The sequence below is a fragment of the Talpa occidentalis genome, unplaced genomic scaffold (genome assembly GCF_014898055.3).
Source record: "Talpa occidentalis isolate TD23 unplaced genomic scaffold, MPIMG_talOcc4v2.1, whole genome shotgun sequence".
Lineage (NCBI taxonomy): Eukaryota > Metazoa > Chordata > Mammalia > Eulipotyphla > Talpidae > Talpa > Talpa occidentalis.
The window spans coordinates 26202334-26223690 of NW_026555331.1; the positions used below are offsets into that span (position 1 = coordinate 26202334).

At 32.6% G+C, this 21357-nt stretch overlaps 1 protein-coding gene across 9 annotated transcripts in view; it reads right to left on the reverse strand.

Moving 5' to 3' along the window:
* OXR1 (oxidation resistance 1) overlaps nt 1–21357 on the reverse strand; it is a 285034-nt gene that overhangs the window by 12010 nt on the left and 251667 nt on the right. For 7 of the 9 annotated variants that reach the window (XM_054692036.1, XM_054692035.1, XM_037502800.2 and 4 more), the window contains 2 exons: nt 17680–17848; nt 13629–13791 (listed from right to left, as the gene is read on the reverse strand). In XM_054692036.1, coding sequence (XP_054548011.1) covers nt 13629–13791; nt 17680–17848 — 332 coding nt within the window. Of the gene's footprint in view, nt 1–9217; nt 9505–13628; nt 13792–17679; nt 17849–21357 lie in introns of those variants that run through there. The other 2 variants (XM_037502835.2, XM_037502828.2) reach the window with 2 other exon arrangements.

Consider the following 21357-nt stretch of genomic DNA (forward strand, 5'->3'; position numbering starts at 1 on the left):
GCAGCAATACTTTCAATCTGATAGCTGACTCCAATGGCAAAAAAAAAAAAACCCAAAGTAGGGACCTGAGTTTAGTCCCTCCTTTATCTATTTTGTTTTGCAAGACAATGCAAGTAGGAGTTCATATCAAATAGGGTTGTTTTATGTAAATTAATGAGGAAATGACATACATATAAAGGATTGAGTATAGTGCTCAGCATACAGTAAATTAACTGCTATTAACATTACTTTTACTTGATTATTTTTCATCAATTACCATAAGGACTAAAAGGTTTTATTAGTGTGGAAGCCACGAACTATTGTCCTATGGGTAAGCTTGTAACATCTAAGACACAATAATCTAATTTTCCTCATTAATTGACTTAAAAAAATACCATTTTTTTATGGTATTTATAAACTCATTACTTCTTTAACTGTAAATATTTACTAATGTAGCATTGAGAAAAGATGCACAAAACTATCAAAGAATCTGTCAGAAATGACTTCCTCTTCTCAAATAAAGACTCCTAGTATGTATGATGAAACTGGAACTATTCTTAAATTAATTTTCATCACCCTGGCAAAAGATACTCCATTTGCAGAATGTATTATACTACCTAAAGATTAAACCTAAGTATAAAGTGGACACTCTGCAACAAAACTTTCTCCCAGTTACTAAGGGTATACAGTTAAAGAAACTGCAGTCTTCCAATTAAAATGTATTCACTGTCTGGCTAAAAAGTCATTTTTCAGGAGTAAAGTAGTTTGTTATACTAATCAATCCCATCTGTACAAATTTAAGTATTATAAACTACCCTCTACAGAATTAAGTACTACTCTCTAATGTTCAGTCTTTGACAAAGGACCCTCACACAGAGAAAATGTATTCCTCAGCACTTACTTTCACATAATTACAAAGGTAAAGGAAGTATTAATTCATTCATTTCTATTAAAAAGGACTAACAACTAGAACAGAACAAAAAAGGAGAAAATCAAGAAAACTTATACTTGCTGTCAATTCCATGAATAGTTCTTTTCCCAGACATAAAGACCAATACTTTAGTCTAACAGTCCTCCTTCTAGGATGTACCAAGGTTTCTCCCTGAGAACACCCTGCAAACAAATCAAAATCTTCTTTCCCTCCCTCAGCTACTCTGCAGACTAACAAAAGGCTGGTAAATATCTATGAATAAAAATGGTACCGTTTTTATTCCTTACTTAATCCTTTGCTTACTTTCATTTTTTAATAAAAGAATGGAACAGGGAAAAAATTACCTAATATTGCTATTTATATTTATTTGTCCAAAAATATAGTAAACAAAGAAGAAATGGAAGTTTGAGCTGTTTAAAAAAAAGGGATAGAACACCATCCTCAAAGTCACACAGTCTTCTGTTGTACATTTCATCAGCTACAACGAAGTCTTTATCACAAAATAAAACCTAGATTACATTGAACTTTGGTTCATTTTGCCTTAAATTAAAGCCACTGCTTTCAAAGTAATACTTCATGAAACTATAAGTGAAGCTAAAAAAAGGTGCAAATAGAAAGTGATAACATCTCTATAACTGGAAAAGATAACTGGAAAATATAATTGAAAGAGAAAAAAGAGTAAAATCCAAAATAAATTCAAAACATAACATATTACTGATATTTTGATTTGAATACATCTATTACAAAATTACTTCCAATTAAGTATATTTGTAGATGACTCTTATAGGTTTTCATGAGAAAACAGATATATTCACTGTTCCTTTAGTCAAATAAGAACTTGTTAATGACTCAAAACAATTTAATTTTAACATGTATGCATTGAATTAGCTTCCTGAAACTAATAACTGAATCTCATAAAAAGGAATAATCTTGCTTTCATAGCCTATCAGGGGAAAATAATACTCATTACATAATCTTAAATATATAAATTTACTACTGTAGTTGGAAATTGCAAAACTCCTTTATCAGTATTCATAAATCCAGCAGAAAGAAAATCAGAAAGACATAGCTCAATTGAACTGTAGGCTCAATTAGTTGGATCTAACGACATGTATTATCTATGTCATTTAACGAAAGAAGAATACACATTCTTCTCAGCTCACAAGGAATATTCACTAAATTAGACTACATTCTGCATAAGACACATAATTAACAAATAGGAATCATAAAAATCATGTCCTTAGGCCACCACAGAATTAAACTAGAAATTAGTAACAGAGAAAGTGGGGAAAAAATACTTACAAGCAACACACTTCTAATTAATTCCTCGTCAAAAAAGTCCTAGGTAAAGTTTAAAATATTTTGAACTAAGTAAGGATAAAATTAATCAAAATTTGGGGTTGAATAAAAGGGATTAGAGAGAAATTTACAGAATTGAAAGCATGAATAAGAGAAGAAAGTTCTAAAAATAAGTTAACTGGAAAAAAGAGCAAATTAAATTTGAAATAAGCAGAAGAAATTAAAATAGAGTGAAAATTAATGAAATTGAAAGCAGAAAATCAATGGAGAAAAATCAACAAAAAATGAGGTCTTTGAAAAGATCAATAAATCTGATAAACCTTACCCAGGTTAATTAAAATAAAAGAAGACACAAATAAATTATATCAGAAGTGAAGAGGGACCATCACTACTGAGCTTATCAAAATTAAAAGGATAATAAAGGAATATTATAAAGAACTCTACACCTACAGATCCATAATGAAATGGGCCAATACCTTGAAAGAGACAAACCATCAAAAATTCACAAAAGAAACAGAGAATCTGACTAGGTCTATAACTACTAAAGAAATTGAATTAATGAGCTTCAAAACAAATACCAGGCCTACTTCTAGACAACTGAAATGAATTAGCTACCAGTAAACATCAACATAACCCTACAAAAACCTATGCAAACTTGTTGAAAGCTATGAAAGACAGAATAGAAAAAAGGAAAAATTGGACAGATTTCCATTTTCACCATGATTATTGTGTTGACTTATAAAGCAATAATACAAAATGGTAGCTGACTGTACTTACAACAACATATAAAATAGTTATGAACTCTAGCTCTAATCCAGATGGATTCACTGGTATATTCTATCAAACATTTAAGGAGGAAATGATACTAATTCTTTTATAATCTTTTTCAGAAAACAGAAGCAGAGGAAATACTACTCTACTTGCTATATGAGGCCAGTGTAATGATTCTAATAAAAAAACAAATGAAGACTTAAGAAGGAAAAACTACAAACCCATTATCTCTCACGAACATACATGTAAAAAGGCTCAACAAATTATCAGCAAGCTAAACTCAACAATGTATAAACAGAACTGCACACAATGACTAAGTAGAATTTATTCCAGATATGTAAGACATTAGTGAGGTACTTTAACGCTGGATGTAATACAACTGATACGTAACAGGCAAAAGAAAAATCACTGATTATATGAATATATAAGAAAGCACTACTTTCTCTTTGCTCATTTACAATAAAAATTCTCAGCAACCTAAGAACAGACTGGAACTCCTTCAGTATGATATAGAACACCTCCAAAAAGAACATCCTACAGTTAACATCATACTATGGTGAGAAATGAAGTAATTTTGCACTAAGATAGGAAGTAGGGCAAAGATACCCCCACTCACCAAGCCTATTCAACACTGTACTGTCATACCTAATGCAGCATCTAAGAAAAATGGTAATACATATTGAAAAGGGTGAAATTAAACTTTTTTTTAGCAGATGAGATTTTCTATTGACAATTCCAAAGAATCAACTCAAAATTATTGGATTTAGAAAGCAATCAAGCAGATTTGCAGGATACAAGGTTAATATATGAAAGTGAACTGTTTTCTTATATATCAAAAATAAAAAATTAGAATTTGAAATTAAAAATACCATTGATATTAGCACCAAAAATGAAATAATTTAAGTATAAATCTAATAGAACATACATAACTTCTTTATGAAGAAAAGCACAAAATCCTGATGAAAAAAATGAAAGATTTAAATAAACTGGAAAATATTCTATATACAGAGATAGGAAGATTCAATATTGTTAAGATATAGTTAAGTTCTTCCCAACTTGGTTTAAAGTCCCAACACAATTCTAAACAAAATTCTCTAAGTTTACTTTGTATATTCACGCAATCTGGTTATTTCAAGAATCAAAAGAAATGAAGGAAAAGAATAAAACTGAAAGATTGACACTATTCAACTTCAAGAATTAGTATAAAGCTAAGGTGATTAGGGCCTCCCCTGGTGGCACAGGCAGTTGAGCGCAGTGCTGTGAAGCTGTCCGCAGCCTCTGCAGCACCAGTTTGATCCTGGCCAGCCAGCGAGGGTCCCACATGGCGTGGCAGACCTCTCATGTCGAGCCTGCTGCCACCCTCAGCAGTGTATTTCATCAGTCTGCCTGTTCTGTTCTCTGCTCTATCTCTGGTGAATCCTCACACCCTCCTGCACATCTAGCCCGTACCCCAGTTCTTGTATAAATAAATAAATAAATCTTAAAAAAAAAAAACCTAAGGTGATTAAGACAGTTGTGCTGGTAAAAGAACAAACAGATTAACGGAACATAATAAAGCACCCAGAACTAGATTCAAAAACATAGCGCTAAGGGATATTTGACAAGAAGACAATACAATGGAGAATGGGTGTCTTTCAGGAAAAGGTGCTGCAATAACTATACATTCTCTTGCAAAAAAAAAAAAAAGTTAATCTACACAATGACTTTACACCTTTTACAAAACTTAGCTCAAAAAGATCATAGACCCAAATATAATATGCAGAACTATAAAACTAGAAAATGCAGATAAAACTTGGGTTTGAAGATGCATTTTTAGCTAGAACATCAAATGCAAGTTTCATGAAAGAAATATACAGAGGATTTCATTATAATCAAATACTTCCTCATGGCAGTCACTGTTAAAAGAATAAAAAAAAACAGACTTGGAGAAAACTTTGCAAAATATATACATATGATAAATATGATACCCAAAATACATGAAGAAATCATAAAATTCAACAATAATGAAACAAACCCAATTAAAACATGGGCTAGAGATTTGAATAAACACCTCACCAAAGAAGATATACACATGGAAACTAAGACTATGAAAAGACATTCAGTATTATATGTCATTGGGGAAACACAAATTAAAACAATAATGGAATACCACTACATACCTATTAGGAATGGATAAGACTAAAAATACTAACAACGCTCTGGGGAGGATATGGAGCAACAGGAACTCTCTCATTCATTCCTGTTAGAAGTAACCGAGCTGTCCTTAATAGGTAACAAATAAATTGTGGTACATCCAGACAATCAAATACTAAAAGTCAGACTAAGAAGAAATGAACAGCCAAGTCATGAAAAGAAGAACCTTAAATGCATCTTAGTAAGTGAAAGGAGTCAATCTGAAAAGCTACTAGTTCTATCTTTCCAACTATATGGTATTTCAGAGAAGTCACACAACAGGAAGATCAGTAGTCAATGGGTATTTAGATGGAAGGCTGAATAAATGGAACACAGAGAAATTTTATGGCAATGAAACTATACTATATAACTCTAAAAAGGTAAAAGATGTCATTCCAGAGGAAGTACAACACAAAGAATATAGAATATGGATTTTGGGTGATAATAATATACAAATACTAATTCATAAATTGTGACAAATGTACCACACTAATAAGATGTGAAGCCTAAGAGTACTATGCTTCTGAGGAAAAGAAGTAGATAGAAAATTCTGTTACTTTCCATTAATTTTTTATGTCAGCATAAAATTGCTCAAAAAATAAAATCTATTTGTTATCAAAAAAGCAGGGAAGTGATACACAATTTAGAGAGGTGGAAGATAAAACTGTATTGGTAATATTCTTGTTCTTAGGTAGGGTAATGAGATCACATTCATTTCATTATTGTGCCTTATAACCTTGCATTTGTAATCAACATGCTTTCAACTACTAAGTCAAATAAACATTTCTACACTGAATATTTGTCTCTGTGTCCTCTTTTCAACCATGTTGTGACTAGAAAGCAGGTGACATTTTACATATATAAAGCATGTAGAAAATACTAGTTAATAAATTTACTGTGAATATGTACATAGTAGGCAACATAGTATAGCAGAAAATTAGCTTTGGGTTTATACCACTGACGTATACTATTCTGCTTTTTATTAGTATTTTAACTTGAACAACCACATTTAATAACTCCTTTCTGGTCTTTTAAGAGGAAATAAATATTATTTACTTTGTGAATAATAAATAGCAACACGTATAATATGTATATATATATGTGTATATATACGTAATCGGTATTGACATACTGAATATACAAAATAAATGTTAATTACTTTTCCCAGTTGTATTCCAAAGATTTTTGTGTGTACAGCAAAGAATTTTAAGGTATAGGCTAGTCAGTATGCTTGGATTCAAACCACAGTTCTGACCTTTCTGGTTGTAGCATGACTGTTATATGCTTGTTTCATTTGTAAAATGGAGATGATAGTAACAATATTTCACAGGTTGAAGATTAACTAAAATACCTCATGCTAACTATTTATAGTAATACAGTGCTATTATAATTATCATGAAGAGATGTCTTTAGGAAGATTTTTATGTTGAAATTAGCTCTTCTTAAAATTCTACCTGTGAGTTAACTCTTGCAGAAATGTAAATAATTCATTAGTTTTACTTTTATGTTTTCAATCTTGAAAGACACAAATAAAAAAAAATGTTTCTCAGATATGAAAATCTAAATAGAAAAAAATGACGAATGAATTAGTGAAGTATTGATCAAGATAATAAAACAATGTTGGTATTTAAGTCATTTGTGACTTTAATCTGATTAAGCCTATTTTTTTTTTTAAGATTATTTATTTATACAAGAGCTGTAGGAGGGTGAGCGGATTCATCAGAGACAGAGTAGGGAACAGAACAGGCAGATTGACCAAACTACACTGCTGAGGGGAGCAGCAGGCGAGAAAGGAGAGGTCTGCTGCGCCATGTGGGTTGCTCCCTGGCAGGCCGGGGGATCAAACTCATGCTGCAGAGGCTGTGGACAGCTTCACAGGTTGCATCTTAACCCCTTGCACCACCAGGGAGGCCCTGATTAAGCCTAAATCTTATTAAAAGTAAGCTTATAGCTTTCAAGGAAATTATAATTTCTTGACAGACACTAATAAGGTAGGATATATAGTACATAAGTGTATCAAATATATAAATAGCTTCAAGTAAAGGAACAATTAGAGATCAAAGTTATTTGTCAGAATAAACTCTAAAAGTCTTTTAAAAAATAAAGGAAAAGGAAAGTGAAGCATGCTCGATCAGTATGACTCTCACTGAAACTGGCAATGGTTTAACTTCATTCCATATAATTTTGTTTAGAACATCGCTAATGTTGGCTATTAATGTCTTTATGTCACAAATTAGCTAATTTATCAAATGAAAATAATCTATTAACACATAAGATTACTGTAAAATCAAATATAATGCTGCAAAAAATAAGCACTTAGAAATTTGTCCCAGTTCATAACACTACTTATTAATAGTATTAGCTGTAAGACAGTTTATCACTTAGTTCTATCGATAGCATTCTATTAATCAGTTGAGTTAAAGATATGAAGAGCTGTCAAAACCTGCCAAAATACCCCCAAAATAAGAAATTTTATTTGTTTTTAAATATATGTTATGCTTCTAGAAGAATCCTTTTCTATTTTCAGTTTAAAGAAAAAAAAAACCCTCTTCAGGTAAAATCTTTAGACTCCCAACCTATAAAATAACTTAAAGAATAGCGCTTCTTTTAATCTTTAAGTCTCTCTCCTGTCCTACAGTTCCTAAGACATGTACTCTAAAGCAAGGAAAACAACTAGAAATTTGGGACCTGAGTTTACATCAAAACACATACTATATTGTCCTATTCTAGAAAACTCTCAAAGGCATGGTGGAGGTATAAAGAATGTGCTAGAATCAAGCTATCCATGTGATCCATGATAGCTTAGATCAGCTACAACCTGTTTCTTCATCATTAAAATGGAAAGTAATATTACTGACTTTGCAAGGTTACCATGAAGGTTAACTGAAATAATATATACAAACTCTATGTACTGGCAAAGCTAAAGACCAGTGTGAAGCGTGCCTTAGTAACTAACAAAATCACAGAATAGCTTCCTGTAAGGTTCAACAGGAATTAGAGAGCATAAAAAGGGTATCAAAAACATTTTAATGACCTATAAAGTTCAAAACATCCACAATTTATTTTGCCTGTATTTGTAATAAATTAAACTATATTAAATTATTAACAAACTAATGATAAACATTTATTCAAATTGTAAATCAAAAATACATGAACAGTTTCACTATGCTCAGTTTAAAAAAAAAAGCTGTGTAAATTGGCATTCTGATAAATCTGATCTCAATTAAAACAATCCAGTCATTTCAGATAGCTAAATCTCTATATGCAGATATAGCACAGAAACAGAAACTTGAAATTGTTCAACTTAAAATTAAAAGACACAGCAAAGCACTCTCAAGTCAATTAAAAATAACACCAAATGAGGTCTTTTTGATACTTTTACAGGCTTAACATTTAAGAGTAGCAACCTGCTTTCAGAGTCACACCTGGCTATATGTAGCTAATTATTTTACTTAAGTCACCTACAATTATAGTAAAAACTAAATTAATATTCCTAAGATATAGTCCTGAATTACCACAGAAAGAACTGGCAATACATTTTCACATATTTACACTGAAAAATAATGAGGATTCTTAAAATAATTTGACTGAGATTTTCCTTTCTTGTAATATTTAATACGTTTTGTATTATACAGCACCACTTGAAAACTTTTTGGATAGCTTTAAAAGTCTTTTCTGGGATTGCTAAAATAATAAGTCTCAAATACACAATACTATATAAATGTATCTAGTTTGGGATCTAGTCAATAAAAATTAAAGTTAATTCACCCTGGTCTACTCATTTCAAGCAAGAACAAAACACTAAATATTTTCCCACAAAAAGTAATTTATAAATAAAGATTTGGCAACTTCCTGTTGATGTAGAATAGGAAAGCCAAAACAATTTTACAAAACACAATTGCAATCTCTTATTCATTTAGCACTAGCAAAAATAAAGGTACTTTTCGGCAATCATACATTTTTGCATTCTATTAATATTCTTAAACTTTCAAAAATTGTATAATTTTGCATGTTACCATAAAACACTAATAAATCTAGAAACTGAAATTATTAACTAAGATTTACCAGAGTATATTTATGATTAATTGGTTGATGTCTTCTCCCTTTTTTCCCATACCAGAGACGAGACATTTCCTTTCCAGGGCAAATTAAGTTACATCAAATCTCGTAAGAACTGTTTGAAAAATCATTCTTCCTCTGTCAAAGATAAATTTTCAGCACAAGAGCCTTACTACAGTGACAAAATAGTTTGCTAGAGACAAATATTTGATTGACAAGGCAGAGAGCTAATCACTAAGTAGTATCCACTGCAAAGACTGTCCTGAATGGAGACTGGAAAGCTGGGGAGGGAAGAGAGGGCTTCCCATGTTTAAGTTTGGTTGCACTGTAGCCAAATGTGCTAAGAAAGGGCTCCAAAGTTTAAAGACACAGAGCATGTATTTCCAAACAGAAGAACTATACTAAAAATAATTCAGTCATAAAAAAAGGTAATAGATTCCAGAGTCCCTTCCAAAGTACACAAATGATTTCAATTTACATTTCATTATTTGCTTATAATTATAAAATTCTGGTTTTTTATTTACATATAAGGTTTCTATAAAATATCACCTTTATATCAGCAGTTTTTAAGCAAAAAGATGTTCCAGGACCCTTTATCCCTCAAACTTTATAGAAATATTATGTAAAAATGAAGCTAATCTACCACAAATAAGTCTTACACAAATATCAAAGCGATCTGAATTATTTTTCAATTGTACAATTGTATTTCTGTGTTATGTTTATAAACTATAATTATGCTCAGTTTCACAAGTATATCAATGCCACAGGAGTACAACTGAGTATTTCCTCCATTTTAAAGTAAACCTGCTCCTCCCCACTTACCCTGTGTGAACACACAATGCCTCTTCACACACATACCACCTTTTGGGACACACAACACTATACCCTGTCAACATCCCCACATCTCCTTCCGCCACTGTGCACAGAGGACACAGTACACCCCACAGTGAACATCCTCTCACATATACCAGTCGTCCCCCCATTTCCCCATTATCCCCACCACACTTACCCTAAGATCTCCTCCCCACAGTCCCTCATAAGCACACTATCACCCATCTCCATTCTGGCCTTCCTACACTCTGAGCCCCATTGTCATATAATGCACTGTGGTCACGCAGGCCTTCGTCCCCCCTCAATGACTGCACCCCCTCTACACAGACCAACATTACACAATTTGGTGGTGTTGAGATTATTATTTAGAAAGCCTATCATTTCCAATAAAATTTTCTAAATTAAACATAATAAATGTATGCCAAAATCTGGTTTAAATGAGATTTTAAACAGACACACACAAACACCCTCCCAAGCATAGGACAGCTTAGCCTGTTTTGTTGGTTGCTTACTTAACATCCATGCCCACACTTTCTTCATAACATAGCTTGGTTCTAAGCAGATCTAAACCAGTGGCTCTCAAATCAAACCAGCAGTCACATCAGCATCACTTGGAATTAGTGAAAACACAGAACACTGGACTCCAAAACCAGTTTCTGATCAAGCAGACTGGATGGGGCATGAGAATATGCATTTAAAAAAATTCCTAAATGTGCCTAAATGGGAGGGGGGCCGTGTTTTGAGAAACAACTGGTTTAAACTATTTTGCTTATGGTTTTCTATTTCATGGAGCCAAATGCTTCCTTACTGATAAACAAAACAGAAAACATTCATAAAACAGCCTACTAAATCTCCTGCTTACCCTTTCTTTATTCAGTGTCTAGGAAACATAATGCTCAGTCATATTAATTTGCTTAAGCCATCCCAGAATTTGAGACAGATAACAATTTATCATTATAGTAAAATGACAAACTAACAAGTAAAGCATTTTTAAAAACAATCAGTTAAAAATGTTGAACATAATATGTTCAATAATTCAGATATGCAAATTAATAATATGTTGCACTCTTTCTCTAAGAATTGGGAGTAGTCCACTAGAAGTAATAGTACACAATCTACTGTACTCAATACTTAAAGTAATGTTTTAGAAGTAATTTTAATATTTTAAATCATGAAATAATGAGTATTCACCCCTCTAGTCTCTTCTCATTTAAAGTGATTTAAAATTGCATTTTGAAATTCCAAATAGCATCTTGAATCATTAATGGAAATTTTACACTCCTTAGCTTTTGGCTATAAGTGAGGGGGAATAAAAACAGGGAAAGCAAAGCATCAGTTAGAAACTTTCCTGAAGTAGGTGACATCCAAACTTAACATTATTAATATTCAAAACAGACCATACTGGGCATGGTTCATGGAGCCAAATGCTAAGAGAAAATATGTGAATGATGGAGAATTAGAGCATTACTATATAGCACAATGTCTATAATGATACTGTATTGTTACTTGAAAAATTGTTTAGAGGGCAGATCTTATGCAAAGTAATAAGAATAATAATAATGATGAAGGTGGGAGGAAACTTGGAAATGATGGCCATGTTTATAGTATACATTGTGGTGGTTGCACAGATGAATAGTTGTCTCCAAACTCATCAAGTCATATACATTAAATACACAGCTTTCTGTGCATACTGTATAAAGTTATTTATTAAGAAAACAATTATAGAAATATTATATAGGACAATTTGCATTAATTATAAATTCTAATTGCTTTTGATGCTTTTTTCCCTACTTTTTTCAGATTTATTGATTTTCTCCAGGAGTTATAATTTGTAATATTATGATTACTTGATCAATGTAAAAAGAAGTATGTTTTTCTTATTTGCCTTTATCTGAGAAATGTGAACTCTATTTAGTGACTTAGACATAGAAGACTATAATAATTATAATCAATTATTTTCAAAACTGTGGTCCAATTCCACTGGAGAGAAAATTCTCAATTCCTTACTTTACTTAAAATACTGCAAACCACCATGCCACCTAAGTTAGAAAACTTCATCATTAGCAAGTTGTCACTAAATCCTGTCTTATTAATTAATACCTTTTTAAAAACTTTATTCCACTCCCTTCCATTATACTTTCAACTACTGGTATCTTAGTATAGGTATACATCTTTAGTCACCTGGGCTATTTTAAAAGTCTCCTAAAGCTAATTTTAAACACATGGAGATTATTTTACATATGCAAAACCCATACCCAAAATAAAATATAAAACATGTCCAATATTCTATATAAAGTCCCTTCCTGCTCCCAGTCACTCCCCACTCAATCCCCAGAAACAATTAGTCTGATGAACTTTTGAAAGGTTATTATATAGGGTAAACTTCTGATGTCTAGCTTGGCATTTCTTATTAAACAGATTATCTCTGAAGACATCCATGCTATTGCCTATATTAGTAGATTTATTTTTTATTGCTATGTTATTTGGAATTTTTTGACAATTCCAAAATTTATCCATTTTCCTGCTGAGGGGCATTCAAGTTGCTCCCAGTGAATAAAGCTGTTATGAAAAGTAATCTTGGTTTAAGTATTAAAAGAAGCCCAAATAAATGTCCAGTATGTTAACTCTTCTCTAATTACAATGGCATTACAGTAGAAACTGATGTTGTATATATTACACAGAATGGACACAGAAACATTCAAAATCAGGTTCACATTTTAAACAAAAGACATATCATGTATACCTTCAATCATTATACATGTTAAGGACATGAACAAAAAATTCATATCACATAAACTATGAACATTAACACCAAATGAATAATAAGATTTGCTCCCATTTGTCATCACATTTTAGCATCTGCTCTGTATTTTCTAACACATCAAGAAGAGATTAATCCAGGCAACAATAAAATAATGTTAGCATCCTATTCATTTTATAAGGGTGCAAAATCTATGTAACATTAAAAGATGCATCTATGAGGAACTATAAAAGTTGTTCAGTATTAATCTAGCCATTTAGGCAGGCTCAGTAAACTGGAGTATATAAAACTTTTGCTACTTTGTAAAATTCATATCAGTTTATTTCCCTAGCATTATTACTGCTAAGATCATGTCAAAGTAATGATTGGGTATAGACCTGGAAAGAAGGACTAATCTCATTAATTTGTTAAGTGACTATCAAAGTCACTTAACCACCTAGATATGGAGGTTAAGTGACTACATAGTACCACCTTGATATGTAAGTTATAATATTAAAATGAATTAAATGTAAAATGTTTTATGAAAATTAGTATAACAGCAATTAATATTATTTTAAAAGCACTCAAAACTCCATTTTATTGTCAATAGGTTGCTTTACTAGTATTATAAACCAAAAGCAGAATGATTAATAATAAATAAGAGTTACTAATCAGCATCATTCAAACATATATATATATATATATATATATATATACATGCACTGTAATTTTGAATCTTTAAAAAGTAATTCTTTTGTACAAAGATGAACTGTACATTTTTTTTACTACCATAGAGTAAATGCATACAAAATAAAAAATGAGATCTGCACATTTCTTTTTTCTTACCTCCCATTCTCTGGCTGCTGCTTCATTAGTTGAATCTTCATTTGGTTCAGACTCTTCAATCTTTTTTACTACTATGAATCCAGGTTCTCTGGTATATTCACCAGTATCCTCTGCATATATTTCTGGACTCCACTGAATAAAGAAGGCATACAAGTGCTCTGTCCTGGTAGAACAAGTGACTATTAATAATAGACCTGGTACTCTAAGTAAAGTTGATTTACAACATTGTACATGTTTTAGGGGTACAGATTTATACCTCTTCAAATGTATGTTACCATACCATGTCCAACACCAAAGTATCAATAACCGCCACCAGAGTCTACTGGGCCCTCTCCCTGCTTTGCTTCCCTCTGTACTCCAACACCCTCCCCTCCCCCTGAGGTAGCTTCAATTCTATAGTGTGATGCCCAGGGTTTGTTTTATAGACCCAGTATTCTGTGCTGCTAGCTATAATTACAAAATTATTTTTGTTAACTATCTTGATAAACTTGAAAACTGATCATAAAATACACTGTGCTGTCTTCTTGATTTAAAAAGATAACAAAAACATGTTACTACCCAAAATATATTAACTTAAAAAAATTATTTGGCTCTATATAAGAAACTGCATAAAGATTTTCCTTTGGCATGCTTTGACTAACCTCATTCACCTGGCAATCAAAAATACAAGTAAGCAATTTATAATTGCTGATTTTGAAACCTGCACATTGTATGGCATAGGTATTTTCCAGATTATAGAAATTTAGTATATTTAACTTTTAAATGATAATAGGAACAGTGTATTATTTGTTGAGGGACTGATGATTTTCTCTTAAATCTCTTGTTCCCCTTTTCAGTTTGTTTACTATTGTAAAGTCTATTGTGGCAAAAATTATTAAACCTTTCATAAATGTATTTGAGGATCTAAAATACATTTCAAATGTAGTTTTATTTGGCTTTAATTTGCATGACTAATTGAAAATTCATTATAAATGTCTCTCAACTAACAAATGCCAATCAGTAACAGTGGTTCTAGAAATTATTTTCTTTAAGTATCTTATGTGGCAAGTTAATATATTAAAAGGATATTCAAGTTAATATATTAAAAGGATATTCATCTTTCAGATAATTTTTTATTTCCAAAACAGCAACTTTCATAAATTGAAATGTATACAAATTTCAAAATCCCATAAAAACTAATTTTTAATAAACACTAGACAAGGTGCAAGGACAATATTAAAATGGAAAACTCCATGTACAAATGAAATAAACCCAAGAGTTATGAGAAAATCTAATTCCTTATGTCATTTTTAACTAAAGAGATAACATAGTTGATTTTTTCAAGCAGTCATACCCACAGCACAGGCAAACCTGAGGATCTGGCTCTTACCTTTCAGTTACTCGTTAATTATGCAGAACATATTATATTTTAAAATTGATAACATTTTGTTGAATGCACACACTGAAATGTATTTTGGGCTAGGGTAGAGAATTTTATCATTATGTTCTTGAAAATAGTATTCTTTATAGAAGCATATACTTTGAAAGAGGTACAGACACTTTTGATAGTTCTAAGGGAATTGATTCTTTATCTTCAACTTCCATATGTTACCCTTCATTCATAGCAAGTCTGAGAACAGTATAGTCAAGATGTCTTACAGATTCCCTATTCCAGCTTTCACTATAGAATTTTTTCTACTTTATTTAAAAAAAAAAGAGGGGCATACCCTCACCCATTCAGAAATACAATAGTACATGTCATAACATATAAAAATTTCTAAGTTGCCCAAAGTTTGTATTGAGATGGGAAAAAGCTTCCTTTCACAGTTCTCATTCACTGATTCCCATAACTAAAGGAGTTTTAATGGAGTTGCTCACTGACAACCACTAAAAATACTTTTGATTAAAGATGATCAAGTAATTTTAGCCAATAAACACATGCTTAAGGAAAATAATATTAATCAATGAATATATAAATCAGCAGGAAGGTCCATCTATTTTATATAGATATGCATTTCTAATGATATTTTACTTTTCACATTTAATAATTATGATAATTTATATTGCTTTGAGCAACAGTATTTTTTAAAAATATTTATTTATGCATACAAGAGCTGGGTACAGGTCAGAGGTGTGAGGGGTGAGAGGATTCACCAGAGACAGAGTAGGGAACAGAACAGGCAGATTGACCGAAGTACACTGCTGAGGGGAGCAGCAGGGCAAGTCAGGAGAGGCCTGCTGCACCATGTGGGTTGCTCCTTGGCTGGCCAGGCTACGGATAGATTCATAGATTGTGTCTTAACCCCTGCGCCACCAGGGAGGCCCTATTATTAATAATTATAATAATTATAATGAGAAAGTGAAATTTTCTCTGGATTTCATTAACATTTGGAATAATGTAGTTGTTGATATACAATTTTCCCTTAGATTCTACATGGCCCGTGAGCAGAGACATTAACTTTGGTAAGCACTATTTTTTTAAGTACTTTATCATAGCAAACAACACAGCACATCTTAAAAGGTAGAAATAGTATCTTAGTCTGGGGCAAAGGGTAACTATTTTTCTGTACATCGAAACAGTTCAGGCTCCCTACAAGACTTATATTCATAATTAATGGCATAAGCAGCTGCTACCGGGAGCCATTTTCATATCACCCTGTGGAAACTGAAGCTCCAAGAACTTATGCCAACATTGGCTTTCTGACTATAACCACTGTTGAGACTCTCATGTTTTCTGCCAGGGTGCATTAAAAAGAAGCAGACCAACAAGTTAGCTTGCCAGTAAAGTAAACCTTAAACCTATTTTGCCAACAGTCATGGAAAATTTTGAAACAAATATAATTTCAGTATACAAACACACAAATATGTAAGTATATGTAACTGGTTGCAAAGAAATATGATAGAGAATAAAATATATTCTTTTTTTTTTTAAAGATTTATTTATTTACTTATACAAGCACAGGGTACAGTCAGAAGCGCGGGAGGGTGAGAGAATTCACCAGAGCCAGAGGGGAGAGCAAAGCAGGCAGACTGACAAAGTACACTGATGAGGGGAGCAGTGGCGCAGCAGGAGAGGTCTGCGTGCCATGTGGGACCCTCGCCAGTGGCCGGGGATCAATCCGGCGCTGCAGAGGCTGCAGGCAGCTTCGCAGCTCAGCATGCAAATGCTGCGCCACCAGGGAGGCCCAGAATAAAATATATTTTTTGATGAAGTATAATGGAAATACAAGTTCAAAGAGGAAAAAGACGCAAATTCTTTTTTTTTTTTTTATATTGGGAGTTTTTTTTTTATTTTTATACAAGAATCGGGGTATAGGCCAGATGTGCAGGAGGGTGAGAGGATTCACTGGAGACAGAGCATGGAACAGAATAGGCAGACTGAAGAAATACACTGCTGATGAGGGGAGCAGCAGGTGAGACAGGAGATTCTCGCTGGCCATGTGGGGTTCTCTCTGGCTGGCCAGGATCGCACCCACGCTGCAGAGGCTGCGGACAGCTTCACAGTGTGGCGCTCAACCGCCTGCACCACCAGAGAGACCATAACGACAAATTCTAACTTAAAAAGAGCAAATTCTAACTTAAAAAGAGCACACCCAAGTAGTTATTAAATGGATAATGTAGAGGGTAAATAGCTGTGTTTAAATTATATGAGCTAGGGCCTCTCTTGGTGGCGCTGTGAAGCTGTCCCCAGCCTCTATAGCGCTGGTTTCAATCCCTGGCGGCTGCAGAGCAACCCACATGACGCAGTGGGGCAGGCCTCTCCTGTCTCGCCCGCTGCTTCCCTTAGCAGGGTATTTCAGTCCATCTGCCTATTCTGTTCCCCGCTCTGTCTCTGGTGAATCCACTCACCTCCCGCATCTCTGGCCTGTAACTCTAGCTCTTGTATGCATAAATAAATAAATATTTTTAAAAAATCATAAAGTAGGAGTAAAATGATTCTGAATAAATTTAATGTCAGATTTTAGTCAGAAAGCATGTTTCAAAGGTGCACTGCCACTGGTGTTAAATGATATGCAAAATAATCTAAATTCAAGAAGTCTCAATACAATATAAGTTTTTGTTGTTGTTTTACCTTTCTTGTGGCACAGCAAACCAATATTCATGTTTCTTATCTCTCTGTGCATATTGTTGCATTGTTGCACTTGCTTGAGAAACAAATGTTTTCCTCATTGGTTTTCCAACTCTGAGACATAAGAACTTATGTAATCGATGCCTTTTCTTTTCTTTTAAAAGTGTAGGACCTAGAATTGAGATGCAAACTACATTTATTCAATTCCCATACACCATGCTTAAATAATGTAAATGTTTACCTTAAAATTTCTTATAGATAGTTACAGAATAAAATTTCAATTTCCTGGACCTCAGGTGAGTTCAGGTTCACTCAGTTGAATTTGTATTATTTTCCATAAAAGGTAAAGTGACAGGAATAGGTACTAATGAACTATCAATCAAGATGTAAAATGAAATGTCTAAGGATATCAGGAAACAACGTGAACATTTCAAGAACACTTGTTTTATTTTAACAAGCATACTAAAGTAATTATATATCCATATATAATTTTCTGTACATTCCCTATCAACCTTTTATAATAACATGCAAATAAGCTGATCTAGTGTTGAAGGACTTGCTTTGTTACGAAAATTTTTTTAAAATTCTGAAGCTTTTACATGCATGAAGGTGCGATAAGCAATAAACAATATGTTACATTCAGCCACCTGTTTAGACAGCTTATTAAACTCAAATTATCTCTAACTCTTCCAAACCAAGATGCTGATATATAGTACTGATTATCCGATAATATGGTTGAATTCAAGACTGGACATAACTAGCTTTCACAGGTAGCATACCATGGAGGAAAAAGCACTGAGTTAAAGTCAGGAGACCTGGGTACCAGTCAAGTCTTTTTTATTCTACGTAATAATATGTAAGGAACATATAATCTAGCTCAGTCCCAGTTTTATGTCTGGTTAAAAGTGAACTTTTACCATTCTTCCTATTTAGTCTAGTTTTATATTTTATTACGTAGTTTTATTATATTATAAGGTCACTAAAGATCAGAAATATAGAATATTTTCCTGTTACAGAAGCTCATGCTATTTAAAATTAGTTAAAACCAATTTTTACTTCTCTTGCTCCCCCCAACCCCAATAATAGAAAACTAATGGCAACAATCTAGGGATGCCTATCTAAACATTTACCACTTTTTCTTTTAGTACTTTGTTATAATAAGACCTCCCCCATCAAGTTCTCTACTCCCCCAAAAAATCACATAAATGAAAATAGTCTACCACATTATCTGGTTAAACAGAATAACTTATTTGATCTTTTTCAAAGACTTCAAGATGTATGGTGACATCAGATGCAAAGATGTCAAATAAAGAAATTCACAATGGCATTATTTACAACACCAAACACAGAAAATAGCTTAATAATATGAATTGTTAATAACAACTCTCTTGGGTCTCTCTGGTAGTCTAGGGTTAAGTCTGAGTACTATCACCCCTAAGAACTGAGTTCAATCCCTGGCCAGGGAGCTAACCTACATGTTGAGCAGCAGATCACACCTGTCTCACCCGCTGTTCCCCTTAGCAGTGTATTTCAGGAATATTGCCTGTTCTGCTTCCCCCTCTGTCTCTGGTGAATCCTATCATGCCCTTCACCTCTGGCCTACACCAGAGTTTTTCTGCACAACAAAAATAAAAAAAAAATAACTGTCTTCACAATGTGGAAATGTTTAAATTACAGAGACTTTAAAAATCATGTTTTCAAAGAACCATGACAACATAGTAAAATGTCTATGATATAAAATACTAAGTGAAAAAAACAATACTATACAGCGTAATCTTGAGTTTATATAAAAAAATACATGTGCATATGTGTACACAAATACCCCAAAGATCAAAGACAAAAATGATATAATAATTTTCATCTCCACGTAATGAATTAAAAGTATTTTTATAAATTTACTAAATACTTCTATACTGGACAAATGCTTTATAAGGAATATTCATTAGTTTTGAATAAGGAAAAAATATTATAGAAGAAGAGATAAGTCAATATTTTACAGAAGTTCCTTTAAATAAATTAACTACTTAACATTACTTAATATAATACCTAGGTCTTAGGACATGTCAAATAAATGATATAAAGAAAATTGTCTCCTTTTTTTTTTTTTTTTGGTGGGAACCTCGCTGGCAGCCGGGGAATGAATGAACAGCGCTACAGAGGCTGCGGGCAGCCTCGCAGCACAGCGCTCAACCGCTGCGCCACCAGGGGAGGCCCAAGAAAATTGTCTCCTAACAACTGAACCACATCCTTGTACACTGTTGGTGAGAATGTAAAAACAGTGGCAGCCATTGTGCAAAACAACTTGGTGGTTTCTCAAAAATTAAAAGAAATACCAACATATCCACTTTGGGATATATATCCAAAGAAACTGAAAGGGAAGACTGGATCAGATATTTGTAAACCATTATTAATAGCAGCATTATTCACAATAACCAAAAGGCAGAAAAATCCCAAATGCCTTATAACTAATGAACAGCTAAACCAAATGTCATATATATTTAATGATGTAATATGATATAATACAATGGATTATTATTCAGCTTTGAAAAGGACAGAAATTTTGACACATGCTACACCCTACATGAAACTTGAGCGCATGATGTTAAAAGAAATGTCACATACAAATTGATAAATAATGTATGATTCCACCTATGTGACATATCTAGACTAGTTAAATTCACAGAGATAAAAAGTAGAATGGTGATTTCCAGAGTTGGGAGGAAGAGAATGGGAGTTATTGTTTAATGGTATAGAATTTCAGTTTGGGAAAACGAAAAAATTCTGGAAATGAATGGTGGTGATGGTTGTACAACAATGTGAATATACTTAAGAGCAGTGAATTTTATATTTAAAAGTAGTCAAATGGCAAATATTTATTTATATTTTAACAATAAAAATGTTTGAGAGCTTGTTTAGAAGTTCTGGCAGTTACTCATATACTCTTGACCAAAGAACAGTCAGCCTCTGTTTAGGGAAGCCTGTTGTCTTCCACTGAGCTTGAAGCTTCAGGATAGATGCATGAAGAATGTTGAGGGAGATAGAGGGAATTTGCCTAGCCAGCCAGATCAGCCAAATCAACACTGGCGATCAATGAGGTGACATATGTTACAGCAAGATCACCCTCATATCCAATAAAAAAATTTTGAATTAAAAATATGAATGAAAACTTCATATGTAAATTGAATTAATCTTTATCCAATATTCCAACAGAATATAAGAAATGCTACCTAAGATATCTGAGCAATACTCCATTTAATCCAGAATGTATTAAGACAAAGCACAGCATATTATGAATAAAAGGCAGACTATAATTATAATTTTCATAAATAAACAGTACAAAAACAAAGAGAAAAATCATGTTTTAATTTATCTTGAGTAGTGTTACTTTCTAAAGGAAAAACATTTAATTGACAATGATGGGATGTCTGAATACTTGGAAAAACTTTAGAAATCAATTTTGATATCTAATTATACTTTTAAAAAAAGATGGGATTACAACTTGTAGCAATTATAAATTATAATTAGGATATTATAAATGCAATCGAAAAACAAGACATTTTCAATGAGGTAACATACCAAAAACTAAAAGAAAAGGGAAAATCAAAGGTAGTACAGAGCTTATAGTTATAATTAAGATCTCGCTAAAAGACAGAATGCACTAAGTCAGGAATGTGTGAACAT